This window comes from Tinamus guttatus, unplaced genomic scaffold (genome assembly GCF_059628265.1).
Source record: "Tinamus guttatus ecotype Peru unplaced genomic scaffold, ASM5962826v1 Tinamus_guttatus_pri_ptg000006l, whole genome shotgun sequence".
In the NCBI taxonomy this organism is placed as follows: Eukaryota; Metazoa; Chordata; class Aves; order Tinamiformes; family Tinamidae; genus Tinamus; species Tinamus guttatus.
The window spans coordinates 210268-228493 of record NW_028288540.1 but is presented as its reverse complement, the minus strand read 5'-3'; the positions used below and the strand labels follow the sequence as shown (position 1 = coordinate 228493).

General features: G+C 38.0%; 1 protein-coding gene across 1 annotated transcript in view; it reads right to left on the bottom strand.

The window, feature by feature from the left end:
• Positions 1-18226, bottom strand: part of DPP6 (dipeptidyl peptidase like 6) — a 242182-nt gene that overhangs the window by 126803 nt on the left and 97153 nt on the right. The window contains exons 4-5 of the mRNA XM_088521208.1: positions 9461-9555; positions 6439-6513 (exon numbers count right to left, since the gene is read on the bottom strand). Of these exons, the coding sequence (XP_088377334.1) occupies positions 6439-6513; positions 9461-9555 (170 nt within the window). The remainder of the gene's footprint in view (positions 1-6438; positions 6514-9460; positions 9556-18226) is intronic.

Here is an 18226-nt window from a genome sequence, read left to right as displayed (position 1 = left end):
TTCTCTTCTAAGCACAACATCTATCAGAAAGCAGACAGTGATCAGAAGTTAAAACTCTGTATGTCCATGTGTCTGACCAGGATATTGCGACTTCTCCCTCAACAGTGATTAATTTGTAATAAAATTTCCCATTTCCTCAGATTTTGTTTGTTACTGAGTTTAGTTTATTTAATCAAAGGTGCCTCCTAAGCTTTGCTGTCCTAGGGAAGCTGCACACATCCCATCTGACGGTGCAGAAAAATAAACAAAACTATAGAAGTGTTTTGCAATCAACCTTCTTGGCTGTCTTTTAAAATCCTCTTTTGTCTACCTTGTTGCCCTATAGCTCACATTGAAAAAGGCAGATTAGGAGTGTTTTTCTCATGGTGATTTTGAGATTAGAATAGATAAACCCTCTTTCACAAAGAGTATTTTAAAGTGGACTAGATTTATAATTGAAAAGAAAAAAAAAGAAAAAAGAAAAAATACTGTCCTTTTAAAATTAGGTTTCCATAATGATTGCCTCTAAACTTTCTCAAATAATAGCTGCTGCTACAGCTTCGAATCCAAAGTAAACTCTCACCCTGGAAATTAACCTCATTTATGTTCTCAATACTTTCTTGTTAATACAATACCTCTGGACATACGAGCCTTAGTTTTGTTATGTAAATGAAGTCGGAGCACTTCTGTACTCCTTATCTCTATGACTAGAGAGCATAATTTTAAAAAAGGATCTTTATGGGCTGTGGGAATATATGACTCAAAACAGGACCTAAGAATAAAGAAAAATAGAGAGGAAGATACAGAGAAAAAAAGGACTACACTTTCAGCTCTGGTTCCCTATAACTAACTGGTTAAAATCCTACATAGGTATGTAAATATAAATGATGCAATTTTCAGAAGTTTTGAACATTTCTTAGAACTAGTGCTCTATGTCTTATAATCATAACTATCGGGATTATGTGTCCTAAATCAACTACCTAAAGTCAGACAAAAATGACAAGAGTTTTTCTTGAATTATGGCTCTAACGGGTCTCTGTCTCAATTTCCCCTTTTGTAAAATGAAGACCATAGTGAGTTCTCTTTGCAAGATACTCTTTCACCAAGATAATAAATATTATCCGAATAGCATTAGCAATATCTGCTCTATAAGAAGCTACTGAAGATGCTCTTTTCATGAAAAAGATGCAAGATTTAGCAAGTTATAACAGATTTGATGAGTGGCTAGTCAATAGAGTTCCATTAGTTCACTAAACACTTGACTGCTACTATCCTTCTTTCAGTGAATTAAGAAAAGAGAAAAGATTTTACCTGAACATTAATGCATGCATGCTCCTGGACATAAAGATAGAAAAATACTAAAAAATATAAAACTATTATAAAATTTCCATTCCTAGGGATATTTTTTCAAGTTTCATGTAAGTAATGAAGCCACAATTTTTTTATCCTTACAACATGTAACTCATTCTCATGGGTAAATGAAGTTACGGTGGTTTGAAAATGTCAATAATTAAAAAAAATGTTTTTAGAAGATAGCCTTTGATAACAGTCAACATGCCTCTTATATTTTACAGCTCTACAGTGGAGAGGGAATACATGTGGCTTGTGACCGACAGTGATTCCATTCTGCATCTGTATTAACAAATGGGAATGAAAATAAAAAGCTTTTCCCTTTAAAATTCTCATTTTGCTAGGAAATTCTACCTGTTTACAGCAAATTCCCTGCTATACCAAAGATTAAAACAAATTGCTAAAAAATAACTTGATTTTATGAGCTAGATATTTTAACTGTGCTCCCTTTATAGAGTGTCATCACCCTGCATTCTTATTGGTCCTGGATACAACACTGGGAGGAAATTAAAAATATAAATTTGAAATATAGTTATTGCCACAGAAAGAAAACAGGTTTATGGAAATCTATTTTTAGTACTGGTAAATCTATTTCAATTAAGCAATAAATATCATAGCTACAATATTAGCAGTGTTACTGATGAGAGCTATGACAGTGCCTAATTTTCAGTGGCGTATTTATCATAATAATAGTGCTCATCTAACTCAGAAGGACGTTGTGTGGATTCATGAATATTTATATTCATTACTGTTTTGGAGATTACAAGTATTATATTATTTTAATTTTTACATGACTAATTAAGGCAGTATGGGGTTGTAATTGGAGTTACAAGCACAAAACCCATTTATTCAACGTAGCAACTAGACTTAGACAAATAGTAAAAGCAAGTAATAATCATCATCATCATCTGTGTTCTATAAATATTGCTTTCCATTTCATCCATGCTCTAAATACAAAGTCGAGTGATTGAACTGGGTCTTTCTGAGGTCTCTTTTGGTACCATTACCCTTGGATCCTTTGCTCTTCTCTCATCCTTCAGATATTCTTCTGTAATGGGAACGTGGTTTCCTTACCCCAAGCAGAGACCTGGTTCATGAAACAACTGCTCAGTTGTTGCTTAAGCCCCCAGTAGACTTTCAGCTTCTAGCTCAGGCTATCGTCAAGGCCAAAATCAAACTCACAATCTCGTCATCTTAAGCAACAACCTAAGCCCAGCAGCAGTGAGAGTTTCCAAATGATTGGGAGATCTATGGCAACAGATAGGCCAAAAAGAAATACTCAACTTGCCACATAACTATTCAAAAAAAAAAAAAAAAAAAAAAAAAGCTGGACTTGCTCCAGTTGTGATGATGATTAATTCTTTGCAGTCTTTAGCAGAATAAAAATGTGTTCCTTTAACTGCAAAATAGATAATAATGTCTGTCGTATCCGCCCTAAAAGTTCCTAAGCCCTAATTCCTGTTCAGAAGGCTTCAGCATTTTGGTCCATGTTAATCAGCCTGGGTTTCCTATATGTAATTGCTCTTAACTAGCTCACACACAGTGATGGACTGGTAAATTGCAAGCGACAAACAAATGGCTTTAAGAAGAATCTGGGACTTTTTTTTTTCTTTACTGCTGCATTACAATGACAGCTATTCATAATAAAGGCAATTAAATAGTCTCTATTTAATCTCTCACCATGTCACTCAAGAAAATCACTTTTCTTCTCATTTTCTTTCCTCTCTTTTATTACCAATTACAGCAACTGCACTATTTAACTCAGACTCCCTCAAAAATTTATATGAGCCTATGGGGCTCTGGCTAATTCTTGTTTTTCTAATCCCATCGCTCTCCAAATGACAGATTTGCTACAGTGTTTTTGCAGGTTGCCTGTTGCTATTCCTATTTAAGAGACCCCTCCTATGAGACTGTAGAGGTTCAGCAATGTGATTCAAGCCCAAATCCACCCAAGTGTGGCTGGCTCAGATCAGTTCAGCTCAGCCAGGGCCGCAGCACTTGGGTCCTGAGGAGCTGGGAAAAAATCCCTACGAGCACAAAGCTTAGGCAGAATATGGTACCTGAGAAATTAAGGCTTGGCAAATATAAGCAGTACAAAGATAAGTATAGAATGAAAACCGACAGCCTGACTAGCTACAATATTCAGACAACAGTCCCACCACTGCCTGCCATGCTTTCTAGGAGAAATGGATTGCAGGAAACACTTTAATTCACCATCCTCTAAGATGATGAAGTCATATAACAGCAAAACACACATTAGTTGCTTCAATATCTTAGCAAAATGTGTGTTTGTCAGTTCAGAGTTATGCTATTCCAATGCTGGTGTCAGTACCATTAACCAGAACCAACACTGAGCAGAAATTCTTTGCAAATAAATAGAAACATGTTAGAAGTAAAGCTATTACTGGCAGAAAATGACTTTGCAGTGCTTTTCTTAAAATGCTTTACCTCATTGTAATAACACACTATGCTTGTCTATTTTGATTCTTGTTCCAAGCTGGAATTAAAAATAGAGGCTGAATGCATTTTTATCGGAATTCAGATAACTACTAATTCATTTGTTGCATATGAAGACATACACTCATACAAATACAGCACGTGTACTGTATAAAAATAACAGAAGCATATACTCACAAACATTTAAAAGTAAAAATAAAATATAAAGTTAAAATTTTAAGGTAAAAGTTAACATATAGCATTTGCTTTTGACATATATAAACTAAGTACACAACAGTTTCAATAGGTGTAAGGATTTGCAGAATTAGAATTTAAGAAAACATACTCTGCCACGATATTTCCTGAAATTCTCTTTTGACTTTGCAACAAGGACAACTGCCCAGGGTTTGGTTTATCAATTTCTTGCATTGAAGAAAACAGCACAGTTTGACTTTTATCCAAGAACATAGTTTGAAATACAGAAAATGTGAGAAGCTAACAAACATGTGCAATTACTTGTAGCCACGGTCTGCATACAAAGTGGTAAGAAAGCTGAATAAGTAATTTAAAGTTATTGCAACTTTAATAAACTAAAAGCCACAAAACATGGCTCAAGGATACAATATTCAAGAGTGAAACTTATACTCCCTATTAATATGCCTCTTTGGAGAAAAGAAAGAAAAAAAAAGCTTTTTCATAGCCTTTATAAGTAAGTGCAATTCTTTAAGAAAAAGGGGGAGGCCGGTTGTTTGGTTGTACTTCTGAAAAATGTTTCAGGAGTTCTTGCTATTGTAACCTCAAATATGAATACTTGAACAATTTACAATTACTTAGCTAAGTTCTCTTAGACCAAATATGCACCTAGGCACATTTGGAAATCTCTCCAAAGACCAGAATTCCTGTATATTAGCTTGAGTTCTCCTTTCTGGAGCAGCACATGATGTCAAGAAGGGAGCTCCTGGTGCCCTCTGCTTCTCCAGGCATGAATCTTCAGCACCACAAACAGATTTTTTCCCAAAATCCCAGCCCTAAAGCCAAGCAACTGCTTTGGAGTCTGTGAAGAGCCTCCCAGAGACCTGCAAGAACTGAGATGTGTGGAAGAAGCGTGTCCTGCTCATCCCTCTCCGTGCCCTCTCCTCCTCCTCCTTGCCCAAGACAAGCATTTTTCTGCATGTTCAATGTGATGTGTGAGGTGCCAAAGCCCCTGTACCATCCAGCTTTGGCAGTTCTGAGATCGTACAGCTCTATTAGTGGAGAAAGGCTAAGGCTATAGAGGAGATTTTGTTTTCATTATAACTGCTTTTTAGGAATGAAAATTCTTCTCTCATTCCTGGAGGAGTTCAAGAAGTTCTTTTCCCTTAGTGCTCTTCTATCTTGCACCATTCATCTGGGCACAGTGTTGGCACCTGAGCAGCCCAAGTCCAAGCTCTGCTAAAAGAAGTGATTTTTATCAAACACCACTGATGAACAGAGCAAAGTACCTTCAGGGTAAAGGTTGGCTTGCTTGGTGGTAAATAGGCAGTTTTTCCTCATATTTAGATTTAACTTAAAATTTCCTCATACAACTCTGTTTAGAACTCTGATGAGCTTTGGACCAGTGAAATGGCATCAGCAACAATTTCTCAGCAAACATGAATTTCTCCTAAAATTTTTGATACAGTTTTGTTTGACCTTTCTCTAACACCAGCCATGGTTCTCCTGACTTTCTATACTTCTGTGAGTCAGGAATAACTCCAAAGATGACAACAGAGAAATGAAATGGGGAACAGCAGAGTCACAACCTCTACTACCTCAAAGACCAACAAATTTCCCTTGGTTAGTAGCACAAACTAAATTATATGAAAAAAAAAATAAAGAGTCACAGTTGCTAGTAATTGCTAGTAGTTGCTAGTTGCCTTTTGAGGAATCGGTGCAATTATAAATTATAGAAACAAAATGTACGAGACACAATTTAATGAAGTAGTAGTACATAGCCATATTTCAAATATTTTGAGTCATATACCAGCAGAATTTAAAAAGGAAATAAATACTATTCATGCTTAAGAACTTCATCCCATGTTCTCATGTATCTGACTGCTCTTTAGTCACCATTTAAAAATGACTCATTACACTTTTTTAAAGTTTGGTAGAAAAAAATAGTGATAACCTGAAACTTAGTAGTAGCCCAATGGTGATTTCTTGTGGATGATTAATACCCAAACCTCTGAAGAAAAGGATTTATAATGAAAGTGATAGCTCAACCCTAACTGCAGCACTGGGAATGGTAACACCATAATTAATGTATTATTTCAGTTATGGGTGACACTGATAGTTGCTTTTTGTTCTTGCAAAGAAATTTATGGTGCGACTGAAAAAGGCACCATGAAAAAAATTACTCAAAAGAGGAACAGAAATCCTTGTAGCAAAGACATGCCCTTACATTTCTCCTCCCCAAGCCTATAAAACTCTGGCAATGACAGTGTTTCCTCTACAGTGTAATTTATACCTTTCTCCTCTACTAGATGGCAGTATGACATGCTTTCAGAATATCCAAGTGAGAGTTTTCTCTTTTCTTTCATAAGAATCAGTTAATTGAAAATATTGCTTATGCCATAAAAGAAAAAAAAAAAGGGGGTGAGAGAGAAAAATAGTCCACCACTGCCTGTATATTTTCAATCAAATCTATTTACTTACTGGTTCAACATTAAATGCAAAAAGGGCATATTCCCGGTCAGGTGAAACTTCATATCGAAGAGCTTTTAAGGAGACCTAGGAAAGAAACGAAAAAAGATTATATGTTGATAGGGCTTTTTTTTTCAGTTTTGAAGGAATTAACATCTAAAAACAACTGTTATGACCATTCTTACAGAGATGAAGAATACTGCCTGACTAAATGTCATCAAAAATAATATGTCACATCTATTTTCAAAAAATAGAAATGGTATGTGGGTGAGAATGTGGTCCCTTAGGAGAAAATATAACTGCATTGTGACCGAGGCCAGGCAGCTATCTAAACAAATCAGAATTCCCAATATAAATTTACTGAACAGAGGCTAATAGGGCTGCTATGGGCAAGAGGTAGTGGTAGCTCATGATAGATGACAGCTTTCTCATTTATGTCTCCTTCCCCTCTGTCACTGGCCAAAGCACCCAAGATAACTCATAGTCAATACCTGCTAGAGCAAATTATTGATAAAAAAGATGCCAGTGTCCGTCCCAATTAAGACTGCCTGGAATCCTAGCCCATCTTCCACAGCCATAAAATTTGGAGGATGCTGTGGTGATACAGCTTTCCAGTTCTACCTTGATCTGGACTCTCAAAAAAGCTGCACCAGCTTTTTATTAATAAGAGATTAACAATCTCTTATTAATAAGAGGTTGCAAGGTGTCTCAGATTTGTCAGGAATTATCATTTTCCTGCTCTGCTTGTCATTCGTACAGCGCAGATGTCCCTTCCCCTTTCCACTGTGTTTTAATATACAGTGCCAGCACACACATTATCAAGGTCAAAGAGAGGTCCCACCCCCATGAGAGGTCCCACCCCCACGCCGTTCACCTGATTCCTTTTCAATCTTTTCCTCTCCCCTAACATATTAGATGGAAGTCATTCAGAGATTACCAAGGAGAAAGGGGGAACCTGGGCTTCAGGGAAATGTACAGCATCAAATAAAGAGAGTCCTCCACAAGGTCAGCGAGACTGTAGGAGATGCATGAGGAATCACATGGGTTATCCAAAGACAGAGGGTATTGAAGAGTGAAAGAGGTTTAGGATGGAGGGGTGCCAGGGGGAATGTGAGAGCCAGCAGTGTCAGCATGAAGACAGATTTTGTTTACTGATATATTAATAACTTGGAGAAAGAACAACATGCCAAGGTAGCAAAAGTTATTCTGACACAGGGCTGGGAAAGATGAAAACAAAAGGCAATGTGTCCAAATGAGGTACAACAGAAGCTCTTAAACGGGAAGTTTTTCCATGAAAATGGAGGTGATGTTCTGCAGAATTATTTATTGAGAGGACAGAGGACCAAGGACCAAACAAGCAGCATGAAAGTAGGACTGTCTTGTAGCGCTGTCCTTTTCTTATAAATGGCAAAAATTAAAAAGGAGGAAAATAAGCAGCGATCTTGAAACAATGCCAAATAGAAGTAGAGTAAATTCAGTAGACCTTAGATTAAAGGAATCCGGTCTATTCCTTTACTCGTAGCATAGTGAGAACTTTCTCCGTAGAGAAAAAAATGATCAAAAGATCAAAGAATGATCATTACATAAAACTAGGGAAAAGGGGATCAGCAGGTGCCATGCAAGCCATGCAATGGCTTACTGACAAGGAAAAAAAAATGTATGAAAACTTCTCCCCGGTCCTGAGTAGACAAGGAGAGACAGTATTCTAAAATTATAGCTAGGGAAAGTATATTTTGTGATACTCATCTGCACTGGCCCTACTGGAGAAACATTTCCAGTGAAATGTTAGGTTTACACTCACCAATGGGTGAGACAGACACTTTAAGCCGTGGACCTTTGGATGACACAAATGTGAAAAAAGCAAAAGAGCAAGGTGGTAAAGAAAGGGGTTACGCTCAGGTAGAAGGGGATTGCTTACATGATGTAGCAAAGCATGAAGGTTAAATGGAAATATACAGCGTTTTAGACTGGGTCCAGTAACAAGAATTCAGCAATGATGTCTTGGTCTCAATAAAAAAAAAAAAACTGTGTTCTAATTTTGTACGAATCATAGACTCAGCTTTAATTCAGAACAAAGGCAATGGGAATGTTGTTTTATGGTTTTCTTGTAAATTTACTTTTATGTTTTGAAATAAGGTCAAGCTCACAAGCAGATCTTGGATCACTAAAATAAGCCATATTAGCTTTACTCTGCCTTTGTTCTTCTGCAATGATATTATACAACCAGGAATTCTCAAATTAACCAAAACCTTAGGCAGACACTGTGTAAGCAACAATTTTGTCAGGACAATGTGATGCATATTTCATTGTTAGGGCAAACATAAGTGTATTTTACTTCAGGAATTAGCTTTTAATAACCTATTCATTTTTACCGGAGATGCTGAACACAGTCTGACATTTAATGTACTAACTTCTGACATAATGCTGCCTTCATCTGCTCTCAAAACTAATGCTACAAAACACTTTCATTATTATAAATACTATTATGCCTCAGCTGTGAATTTATTTTCTTTTAATTCATTTTAATAGCAACCTCCTAACATCTTTCCCAATAATGTCTTGGGGTTTTTCTCACATTAAGCCCACTTCTATTCATCAGCACCATTCATTAACAACATTGAAATTACACTTCAAACACTATGCAAGTGAAATCAGCAAACCTACAGGTTAAAAAAATAAATCTTTACATGGAGAAATGTGGAGAATGGTAAGAGAAGCCCCCAAATTGTAACAGCTGTCTTTCTATTAGCGTACAAAGACTCAAATCAGGTATCTTTCAGTTATATATGATATGTAAGACTTGCTTCAAATATTTATACGGTGCTTTTTGTAGTATGAAAGGATTGACCTTACAGATTAACAAAGAAAATTTGAGTTTAGTTTCACATTATCAGTAGCTGCTTAGCTCATAGTATTACAACCACATGGCATCTGCTTGACAATACAAGAAGTGGAAACCTAAGTCATTTTCTGCTTTACTGATCCAGCTGAAAGAAACTGCGAAATTCTTCTGCTCATCATAGAAAATACTTACAATTTTTTTGTTTTCTATTAATACTGTTGAATTGTTAGTTTCAACATTCCTCAGAATCACAGTGCCATTCTGGTTTCTATAAATGAATTCATGATCTGCAAGGAAGAGAAGAAAAGAACATTAAGGAAATCTGGAATTATCTGTTTATACAGAATCTAGTTATGGGCTTGAACCAAAAGGACATTTGGGAAGATCCCCATTAGGGATCACTTTTTTTTTTTTTTTTTTTTTTTTTTTTTAACACAGCCATTACTGTTTTGTTAAAACGACTTCCAGGACAGTCATTAAATAATATCGGTAATATTTGTCACATATTTATTCTGCCACTCTTTCCCAGAACTGAATGCAATAATGTGCCTAGTTTTGAATGTACTTACAAAGATCACTGTCTACCCTCTACGGTAGAAAAGGTAAGGTCAAAAAATGTTCCTTGCACATAAAGATTTTCAAGATTCTTAATCTCTGTGGGAGTTTATTAGGCCAGATGCTTAGAAAGTCTCTCAAAACTGAAGAGAAAAAGTCTCTCAAAACTGAAGAGAAAAAGTCTCTGAATGTTAAAGGCAGATCATGTTTTAACACAATAGGTTTTTGAACCAAATACTGTACAAATTATCTAACTCTGCCAACAACTTATCCTGCACACTTACCAGAAGCAGAGGTAAGCTAAGAAATTACTATTTTCACATGGAACATGAAAAATCCCTGCTCGTGTTGTGCACTTCGATTGCTGCAGCACATAAGACTTCTGAACAAGGACCCAAGTCCCCCATGGTAGGGGCTGCACAGGCAGAAGACAGTTTCCAGCTTTCAAAGCCCAAAACCTACTGGACTGAAACCCTGAAGTATTTGTATAAACCAGACGCCAAATGAGGGGTGAGTGGCAGGTCAGACTCAAGATGAAAAAACATTGCAACAATAAAGGGTTGTCACCTTCACAAATTCACAAACTCAAATTCAAGCCTGATCAGTGTTTACACTACCCCATAGATAAAAGATAAAACTGAAGTCCCGAGCACATTGCCTTTAAAAGGTTCAGCAGCTTTTCTTGATATGAGGTTAGTGTCACTGCCTTTCATAACCTGCTAAATTAAGACCTAAATTCAGCAGATCTTACCTCGCTTCTGCCTCCAGTTTTCGTTAGGGAAACAATTCCTCATTTCCTACTTTCAAGCAGTGCTATGACACTACTGCAGGGTGACTGCCACAGTGAATCCCGTAAGTACTGGGGACACGTGAATGATTAAATATAACCCATGGCTTGTTCTGTGATGAGTCAAAGGTGAGTCTAAATTGTTAAGCATTTATACAGATACTGACTTAACTCATTATACCAGGTATAGGTGCCCAGGGTTCATAACCTGCAAAGAAAGCACCAGCTCCAGAGACTCAGTTCTGCCAAAATTTTGTTGTTCAATCCTAGCAAGTTCCCTCATTATTTATTATTACTATTATAATATATTTTAAACAGTTGATAATCATTCCCATCACAATCACTAACCATCTCTGCAAAGTGCTTTCGAAGTGCAGAGAAAAAGTTCTTCACTTTGTTTATTTTTAATAAAAACGCTCATCACCATACATTTCATTGTTTCAGATATAACACTCTCTGTAAAGAGATATTATTTTTTGAGAATAGGAAGAATTCAATTCTTTGAGGTCAAGGTGTTGCTGTACTATGGTTGATGTCCCCCAAATAATAAGGTTTTAGAGACCGAAGATGTGTCCAAGCCACGGCAGCAGCCATTCAGACTCCTGGCCAAAGTTCTCAAAGAATCTCTAGTGTTTCCTCTCTTTCTGTACTTTCTTTTAGTTAGGTCATAAATTTTATAAACATCTTCTCTCATAAATAAAAAATGCAGAATCCTGTTACATTAAAACTTATATTTGAGACCAGAATAATGAAGAGAGCTCCTGTTTGGATTTGACAATATTAAAATGTGTTTATTAGTTCCTCAGAGATGTTGTCCAAGGCCCATGGAATTTTCATAAGCATGCCTGATTATATTCAAGGAAGGATATTGCTCTATATGATTTATCCCTGCATAAACTAAGGTGCTTCAACTTGGAGAAGAACTGATTGAACAGGAGTAGAACAGAGTCCCAAAACTCATAAGCATCATCAAGAAGATAAATAATGAATTCTTGTTCCCTGCCTGTCTCCTCTAACATAAATATTAGGAGGCATCAAATGACACCAGCAAATAGCAGGCTCAAAGCAAATCAAAGGGAGTACTTTTTCGAGCAAAAGGTAAACAAACTGTGGAAGTCTCAGTCCCAGACTACAGTGGATGGCAAAACTGTATGTATGTTAAAGAAAAATAAAAGTGGAAGAAAAGCCCAACAAAGTTATGGCTCTTGAAGGGAGACAATCTTCAGAAAGCCCTTCAGCCTCAGATTTCTGGAGACTAAAAGTATATCCTGAATTATTGTCAAGAAAACCTTGCCCACTTTTTAAAGTCTTTCTTCCCTAAGCAATTGCTCTTGTCAGGGCCAGATGCTGGAGCAGATGATCTCGGGGGTCTGATCCAGCACAGATTTATTTGTATTTTCAACTCCCAGCTTCTTCTCCAGATCATGAAGAAATGCTTGTGTGTCGACAACCTATAAGATGTTATAATAAAACATATTAACACTCTCTAAATATCTTGTCCATTTATATCCTTAAACCATTAAGGCTGAAACATCATTTCCTATAAGAAGATCTTACATAATACAACATTTTATTTTCAGGTATTTTGGAAAATAGGAGTAACTGAGCTGAGAGAGAGACTATTACATAATTATCAGCCATTTTGAAACAGATTACTATTTAAATAATGATCCTGTGTTAGCAACAAATATTTTCCAGTCACGTACTGAGCTCTGAAGAGGAAAATCTCCTTTTAAATATGGCCAGTAAGGCATTTTAAAACGTTTAAGCCTATCAGAATATTTCCTAATGAAAGTTTTTTCTCAGCTTGAAGTTTAGTACACAGGTAAAGGGGCCTATTAGGGGCCTATTAATTTTTGTAGCTGTTTCTTGCACGAACTGATTGAGGTTGCATTACTGCTCATAACAGCATTCCTGCTCACCTTTTATTACTCCCTATGCTGTTGCTTGCAATTATCTCAACAAAAACATAACACTGATAAGGTATATAATTCCAAGATGATTGCATAAAAGTTGCTCCGCAGCTGGAAGTAGGCAATGAAAGACTTTCCCATTATTTCTTGAAGTGGAACAAGTTTGAAATCAGGTGCTAATCTGTTGTATGTACTTCTGGTATGAATAAGGAAGAACAAAGCAAGCAGTGCTGATTTGTTAGGTCTGTAAATCTGACTATTATATTCAATACAAGCCATCAACACAGAGCCTGAATTAATGAACAGAAAATTGGCCTGCCTAAAAGAAGAACAAATTGATCTGCATTATATTCCAAGGAAAACACAGTGAGATTTTGCTAGTCTGTAAGTCGTATTATCTCAGTCTTCAAAAGAATCAATGAATAATATTCTTGGACTTCTGCTTTGAAATGTGTGATTTGTTCCAGTGAAAGAGCATTTATTTAAATGGGACGTACCTCAATCAAAGACAAAAAGCATTGCAGCAATCTCTGTCTGTAATGAATTCTGTCCAGTGGGCTGATGAGAATTTGCAGTCTGATTTATAGCTGTCACCACAACTGATAAAGGTCATCACTGCATCTCATTTTTTATACCTGCCTTTCTTTGGGGTGAGTGTTCAGTGTAAATGATGCTGAAAATTGTAACTTTCAGGCATAAAGCCATTTATTCCATTATATAATGGATTTCTTCAACAGCAGAGTTCACATACTCAACTCCTCCCCCTCTTTCAACTTCCAGGAAATGGACTGGTTGGTAGAATATATTACACATCTGTTTGTAGACACAGATATGTAGTCACACTTGCAAAAGTGACTGATGACAAAAAGCAGTGTTTACTAGAAACAGCTGAACAGCCTTGGTGCTATTCCAAGACCGCAGGGAGGAATGGGAGTCTTGGCAAAAAAGTAAAAAGAAAACCAAAGCAAACTGATAAGCCAAATGTGTGAATGCAGGAAGCCCAAGACAGATGATATATGTTCAGCGTCACAGATTCCTAACTTCTCTGTACATATCTTTCTTAAATTCAGGCAGGAAACACACACATTAAAACACAGATCTAGCTACAGGGAGTAGCTTGCAGTTGCTGAGCCACAGATTTGACAGAAGCAGCACATGCACTGGCTTTGCAGCCTGGCAGCTGCCTCCTCTCCTCTCATTTAGGGGGAAACCAGATAAAATTGCTGTGGTTTCTCTTCAGGGCACATTAGAGACTATAAACGGCCACAACTGGCTAGAAATTTTGCATGCTTCCACTTTGAGGTATGCAAGCCGGACAAACCCTTCACAAAGTTCAACCATCAGAAAAAGCATAGGCCTCTGAAAACCTGGCCCCCTTGATGCTGACATGATGCTGAACTTGAACTGAGAGTCGTAACTCAGGAAAGGGATCATGAGGCCATCGCTGAGAGTCCTCCCGTATCATCCACTCAAAGTACTGTGGCAATCCAAAAGGCAACAAAAAGCTAGACAATAAAACAAAAAGTTTGCAAGAGAGCAAAAGGTCATGCATTGTTTGCCAGGATATAAATCCATAGCACATGCCTTGAGCACTCTGTGTAGTTTTGGGTTCTGTATCAGAGATACAGGAGCAAAAACTCAAATAATTAAAGGAAAGGTGAAACTGTCTTAGGAGGAGAAATGGAAAAGATTGAGACGTGATACCACTGAGGAATACAAAATCATGAGGGTAGCAGATAAGCTGAATGGGGGACTGTTATTTACCATATCCTATAACACTAGAACTAGAACATTGAGGACTTCAGAACTCACTGAAGGTATTAAAAAGGAAAAAAAAATTTTTTTTTTTTTTTTTAACACAACAGGCAGTAAGCTGCAAGAATTTGTTGGCGCAGGGAACAGATTTGATGTGAAGGCAGATGCTATCAGCAAGTTCAAAAAGGGAGTGCACAAATTCATGTACAAGAGGTTCCCCAGCAGATACTAAAGGAAAAAGGCAGGGATATACCCTCTGCCATGCCTAAGCCAGTGCTGCTCAGTGATGGACTACCAAAAGGAGAGCAGCTAATGACGTGGTTAAATACTTCACTGGGCAGGAGGAACACTTGTCTGACCCAACAGAGTGTTTTCTTCATCGTTGTGCTCATGGGATTCTCAAACTAGGCACCAAATGACAACACAGGGGACAAGAAAGTTCGGGACTATTTTCTCTCTTAAGAAGTGAGTTTGACTACTGACAGATGCAAGGAAACCTAAAGTGTTAAGTTCCAGCTACCGGAATGCAAATTTGCATTACTGTCAAGACTCAAGAATTTATAGCTGTAATGCCTCTCTGATGACACGAAGTAAGTATATATTATTAGATGTGAGAGACACTTTTATAAGATAATTGGTAAGGATGGTATGCATTTGGGGAGAATTTTCATTATTTGCTAGAGATTATGGAAAGTAGAAACCAGAACTATGTGATAAAAGATATGAAGGAATAAGAATTCAAAGCCAGCTCTAAAACAAAATTTAATGAAATTGAAAATTTCTATCAGTTTAACAAGCAGGGAATGAAAATCAGAAAAGTAAAATTCACATGCAGCAGGTTAGCAATAAGATTTAGTGAAAAAGAATGAAGCAATAGCAAGATTGTTAGGACAGCACCAGTCACTAAGAGCTATAGACTTAAATGAAAAAGCAACATCTCGAGTCCTGTAGTTTCAGCTCCACAGGCACGAAAGATAATTGAATGAGCCTAAGTCTGATGAAAGGCAGCATCAGGGGAATTATTGTTCTCAATCCCTAAGATTAAGGGAGATTGTCAAATAAAGGAAATTCAAGTTCAGAACAATTTCAGATAAATGAGTCTCTGGATAAAAATGTGACAGCAAGACTAGCAAACAAATTACCTTGTGTCGACAGAGCAGACTGCAGAAGGCCCTACTGGAGCGAGTTGACATGGTGCTTCCACACATCGCACGGGCAACGCACATGGCTCTGATTTAGCTGTTCACTGTCATATCTAATATCACAGGACCACCGCAAGAGGGGGCCCAAAAGAGCAAATTCTGCTGCCCACCTGTAGGGATGCTAGGCCTCCCTTCTGTCATTACCCATGGCAGCTGGCAGGCAGTTAGCATCCGACCAACTTACTGGAAGGTCAGGAGCTCGGAAGGGTCCTCTGAGCTTTATGTAAAGTGAAAATACCGTCTCCTATTCAATTGAAGGCAATTACTGGAGCTGGAAATGAGTCAAGAGAAAGATGTTATCATCCCATCTCTTCCAAAAAAGTTATCGTGGGAGCTTTAATGACTCAAAGCAGTCAGGACTTCAGGATTTTATCTTACATCTGAAAGAAAGCTCTTCCACGAGTGTTTCATACCCCTGACCACCATGCAGGGAGCTCAGTGTTGGGACAAACAGCAGTTTCCATTTGCTCAAACACTGACGGCAGTTCCTGAGCTGGCTGAGGGTTTCTTGGAGTCCTCCCAGGGAAGTATCGATTGGACATTACTGGTTAGCATTTACAGTCTAACAAGATAACAGGAAGGAAGGTTACAAGTGTAGGACAGATGGTATTTCAAACAGAAAAGATTGGCCAAGGCCAGTACTACAACCATATTCGTTTGGAAAAACACATGACTGTGGGAACTGGATTTAAAATTAAAACGAAAACAAAACCTTCTGCTTATTTGGTCTGTAGACAAATTTCCTGAGGGGCCAGGTGAGCACCAGCCTGGTAGATGGTAGCCAGAGGTAGTGAAAGGTGCAGGTCTGCTCCTTGCAAGGGCTTGGACAACTCGCCAAACTCATTCCCAGGACATGCACACCCAAGCTGAGAGAGGGGTCTGCCCGGAGAAAACAAACCTGGGATATTGCACAGTAAAGAAAAGTACTGGCTGCAGTGATTACAGCCTTTGGGGAGGATGGGCCCTGTTGTAAGGAAGCCAATTTATCCTGAATTGCAGTGTTTAACTGTTAGAATAGCACCCGAACCCCGCTTGGCACCAAAACCGCTGCGCGCTCGGCTGCTACTAGCCATGTTCGCGACAGCTCCCAGGACTGCTGAGCAAAGCAGCAGCTTTGTACATTAAAACCAGGTGTCTAAACAACTCCCCTTAACATCCTATTGTAACACATAGCGAATTTAAATTGTGGAGAACTTCCATTTCTAGTCAAAAAGAGCTCTGAGTGACAAGGAAGAGCAAATGGGATAAGATAAGGATGCGCTGCATGGGGCCCACATGGTAAAAGAGCCCTTAATGCTGAAAGAGATCGCACAACCACAGCATTACTGTCTTCAGAGGCTAATTTTGAGACAGAGAGCTTCAGGTCTTGGGAAATAATGAAAGCAATGAGGTAAACCACAGAAAAGGGTAAATTAACCAGAGAAAAGTAAAACTGACAGAAAAAAACAATCAAAGATTAACAAAATGTATCAGGATGAAAAAGATTGACTATGATATGAGGGGGAACAAGGGAGAAGAAGGACAAGTCCAGGTAGGTTCAGATAAATGCTATTTTTATTTTGCTTTAATGAAAGGGGAAATTTAATCTTATTTATTAAGCCTGCAGGATTATTTACTCACTTAGGACAGTATCTGCTTTATTGAAGCCAAGAGCGTTTGCATAGTAATGAGAACAGGCCCTCTCAAACCTGTGTTCCCTGGGGCAGGTGTGTTGTATTCCTCAGGACAGCATGGGCAGTAATTGGTCAATGGATGCTAAGACCATGCATAGTCCCTAAGTGCTGTAAAACTTAACTGTGGAGAATATAATAAAAATAAAATCAGATTCAAGGCCAGACAGATTCAATCCCCAAATCAAGTTGCACTTTTAATATTATGATCTTCTGTTCTTTCAAGACTTACTGCAATGCATCTCTTTGATATTTATTTCATGTACTCATAAACAATTGAATGTGAAATTCAGTACCCAAAGCACAAGCCAGGCCTGTTTTGGTACCAAGCTGTTTCCCAGGAAAAAGAGGCAGAAGAGGCTTTGCATTCCCCATCCCCTGGTGTTGCAGTAAACTGATGCTGGAATAATGGAGAGGGAGGGAGAGAGTGAGGAGAAGAAGGTGAGTTTGGAGAAAGGCAATGAAATATGGATTCGGAGCGAAGGATCTGAAGATACCTTCACTCTGTCCATGTGCCAGGGAGAGCTTCTCCTTAAGCTTCATCCTATAGAATAGGGCATCTATCAGCCATCAGCTCCCCCACTGCAGCTCTTTGCCTTAAATCTGCTTCCCTCACCACCAATTCTTGCTATTTCTGCATTACTGATCTGCAGTGCAGAAATCAGCAACAGTCTCTTATACTGCCTGAGACTGAGGCAAGGAAGCAACAGGGGACAGAGAGCAGCTTGCTTTTAACAACATCACTTTAATTCCAGGAGACAACTGAAATCCCCTTTTTATCGTTCTTGCATTATGGGTCATTAGCCTTCTACTGCTTCTATCTTTTATTTATTTAGTTAGTTATTTTACATGAGAAGCTGAAAGGAAAACCTTTTATAAATAGGTGATTTAGAATAATGCAGCTAAATGCTGTATAATGTATTGGTGGCTGTGCTTTACTACGTTAGAAGTAGTTTTAATTGTTCCTTGCTTAAAAGCAGATTGTACTTGGTGCACCCATGCAGTGCTTTTACAGCCATACCAGCAAAATAAAACACACCCGTAGCTCAGGAAAAAACCCTTAGCAGTATGCAAGT